Source organism: Lepidothrix coronata, unplaced genomic scaffold, assembly GCF_001604755.1.
Source record: "Lepidothrix coronata isolate B3197 unplaced genomic scaffold, Lepidothrix_coronata-1.0 Scaffold412, whole genome shotgun sequence".
In the NCBI taxonomy this organism is placed as follows: domain Eukaryota; kingdom Metazoa; phylum Chordata; class Aves; order Passeriformes; family Pipridae; genus Lepidothrix; species Lepidothrix coronata.
The window spans coordinates 21,740-24,893 of NW_016690592.1; the positions used below are offsets into that span (position 1 = coordinate 21,740).

The following is a 3,154-nucleotide window of genomic DNA, read 5'->3' on the forward strand; positions in this document are numbered from 1 at the left end:
TTCCCCCTCAGAATTCCCAACCTCCCCCTCAGAATTCCCAACTTCCCCTCAGAATTCCCAACTTCCCCCTCAGAATTCCCAACTTACCCCTCACAATTCCCAACTTCCCCCTCAGAATTCCCAACTTCCCCTCAGAATTCCCAACTTCCCCCTCACAATTCCCAACTTCCCCCTCAGAATTCCCAACTTCCCCTCAGAATTCCCAACTTCTCCCCCTCACAATTCCCAACTTTCCCCCTCACAATTCCCAACTTCCTCCTCACAATTCCCAACTTCGCCCCTCACAATTCCCAACTTACCCCTCAGAATTCCCAGCTTTCCCCCTCAGAATTCCCAACTCCCCCTCAGAATTCCCAACTCTCCCCTCAGAATTCCCAACTTTCCCCCTCACAATTCCCAACTTCTCCCCTCAGAATTCCCAACTTCTCCCCTCACAATTCCCAACTTTCCCCCTCACAATTCCCAACTTCCCTCCTGTTCCATTCACTCCCTCTCATTCCCAGGGCTGGGATCCACTTGGAATGACATTCCAGGATCTGGGAATGCCGGGACAGCCTTGGAGGCTCTGGAATCTCCCAGAATCTCCTGGATTATCCCAGATTTTTCCCGGCCCTGACCTGGATGGAATACATGATGATCCGGAAGCAGCCGGTGGCGAAAACCTTCGGCTCCCACAGGGAATGGTTGTCCAGGTGGCTGGGAAAAAAAACCGGGAATAAACTTCGGGATAAGCCTCGGGAAGGGCAGGGAGGGAATTCCAGTTCCAGGGGGTGAGAAAAAAACCGGGAAAAGGGGGGCTGGAATGCGGGCCTGGAATGCTGGGGGATCCGGAATTTCGGGAAGCGGGACCGGAAGCGGGGCTTGGAAATTCGGGAAGCAGGACTTGGAAGACTGGGAGCAGGATCCAGGAGGCGGAAATTCGGGATGCAGGACTCAGAAGTTTGGGAAGCAGGAGCTGGAATTTTGGGATGCAAGACCCGGAATTTTGGGATGTGTGACTTGGATTTTTGGGATGCAGGACTTGCGTTTTTGGGAAGCAGGATTCAGAAGTTTGGGATGCAGGAGTTGGAATTTTGGGAAGCAGGACTCAGAAGTTTGGGAAGCAGGATTCAGAAGTTTAGGAAGCAGGACTTGGAATTTTGGGAAGCACAGCCTGGAATTTTGGGAAGCAGGACTCGGATTTTTGGGATGAAGTTCTCAGAAATCTGGGATGCAGGACTCGGATTTTTGGGATGCAGGACTCACAAGTTTGGGAAGCAGGAGCTGGATTTTTGGGAAGCAGGACTCGGCAATTTGGGATACAGGACTCGGAAGTTTGGGAAGCAGGGCTTGCATTTTTGGGAAGCAAGATTCAGAATTTTGGGAAGTCGGACTCGGAATTTCAGGAAGCAGGACTCAGAAGTTTGGGATGAAGTTCTCGCAAATTTGGGATGCAGGACTCGGAAGTTTGGGATGCAGGACTTGAAACTTTGGGAAGCAGGAGCTGGAATTTTGGGAAGCAGGACTCAGATTTTTGGGAAGCAGGACTCAGATTTTTGGGAAGCAGGACTCAGATTTTTGGGAAGCAGGACTCAGAAGTCTGGGATTCAGGACTTGGATTTTTGGGATGTAGGACCCAGAATTTTGGGACGTAGGACTTGGATTTTTGGGATGCAGGACTCGTGTTTTTGGGAAGCAGGACTCAGAAGTTTGGGATCCAGGATTCAGAAGTTTAGGAAGCAGGACTTGGAATTTTGGGAAGCAGGACTCAAAAGTTTGGGAAGCAGGACTTGAAAGTTTGGGAAGCAGGAGCTGGAATTTTGGGAAGCAGGATTCAGGATTTTTGGGAAGCAGGACTCAGAAGTCTGGGATTCAGGACTTGGATTTTTGGGATGTAGGACTCACAAGTTTGGGAAGCAGGAGCTGGAATTTTGGGAAGCAGGAGCTGGATTTTTGGGATGCAGGGCAAAGGATTTTGGGATACAGGACTCAGAAGTTTGGGATGAAGTTCTCAGAAATCTGGGATGCAGGACTCGGATTTTTGGGATGCAGGAGCTGGATTTTTGGGATGTAGGACTCAGAAGTTTGGGAAGCAGGGCTTGGAGTTTCGAGAAGCAGGACTCAGAATTTTGGGAAGCAGGACCTGGAACTTTGGGAAGCAGCACTCGGAATTTTGGGATGCAGCACTCGCAAGTTTGGGATTCAGGACTTGGATTTTTGGGAAGCAGCACTCAAAATGTTGGGATCCAGGATTCAGAATTTTGGGATGCGGGACCCGGAATTTCAGGAAGCAGGACTCGGAATTCTGGGAAGCAGGAGTCAGATTTTTCAGGAAGCAGGACTTGGAATTTTGGGAAGCAGAATCCCGAATTTCAGGAAGCAGGACTCGGAATTTCTGGAAGCAGGACTCGGAATTTGGGGAAGCAGTACTCGGATTTTTGGGAAGCGGGACCTGGATTTTTGGGAAGCAGGACTCAGAATTTTGGGAAGCAGGATTCAGAAATTTGGGAAGAAGGACTTGGATTTTTGGGATGCAGGGCAAAGGATTTTGGGAAGCAGGAGTCAGAAGTTTGGGATGCAGTTCTCGGAAATCTGGGATGCAGGACCTGGAACTTTGAGAAGCAGCACTCAGATTTTTGGGATGCAGCACTCGGATTTTTGGGAAGTAGCACTTGGATTTGTGGGAAGCAGGACTCAGATTTTCGGGAAGCAAGACCGGGAATTTTGGGAAGCAGCGCTCAGAATTTTGGGAAGCAAGACTCGGATTTTTGGGAAGCAGGACCCAGAATTTCAAGAAGTGGGACACGGAATTTCAGGAAGCAGGACTCAGAATTTTGGGAAGCAGGACTCGGAATTTCAGGAAGCATGACCTGGAACTATGGCAAGCAGCACTCAGATTTTTGGGAAGCAGGACCCAGAATTTCAGGAAGCAGGACCCAGAATTTTGGGAAGCAGGACTCAGATGTTTGGGAAGCAAGACTTGGATTTTTGGGAAGCAGGGCAAAGGATTTTGGGAAGGAGGTCCTGGAACTTTGGGAAACACGACTTGCAAGTTTGGGACTCAGGGCTTGGATTTTTGGGAAGCAGGACTCAGAACTTCGGGAAGCAGAACCTGGAATTTTGGGATGCACGACTTGAAAGTTTGGGAAGCAGGACCTGGAATTTTGGGATGCAC

General features: G+C 49.7%; 1 protein-coding gene across 1 annotated transcript in view; it reads right to left on the minus strand.

Moving 5' to 3' along the window:
- Positions 1-3,154, minus strand: part of LOC108509835 (protein EFR3 homolog B-like) — a gene marked incomplete at its 5' end in the record, with an annotated part of 38,371 nt that overhangs the window by 16,971 nt on the left and 18,246 nt on the right. The window contains one exon of the mRNA XM_017839431.1: positions 618-696. Within this exon, the coding sequence (XP_017694920.1) occupies positions 618-696 (79 nt within the window). The remainder of the gene's footprint in view (positions 1-617; positions 697-3,154) is intronic.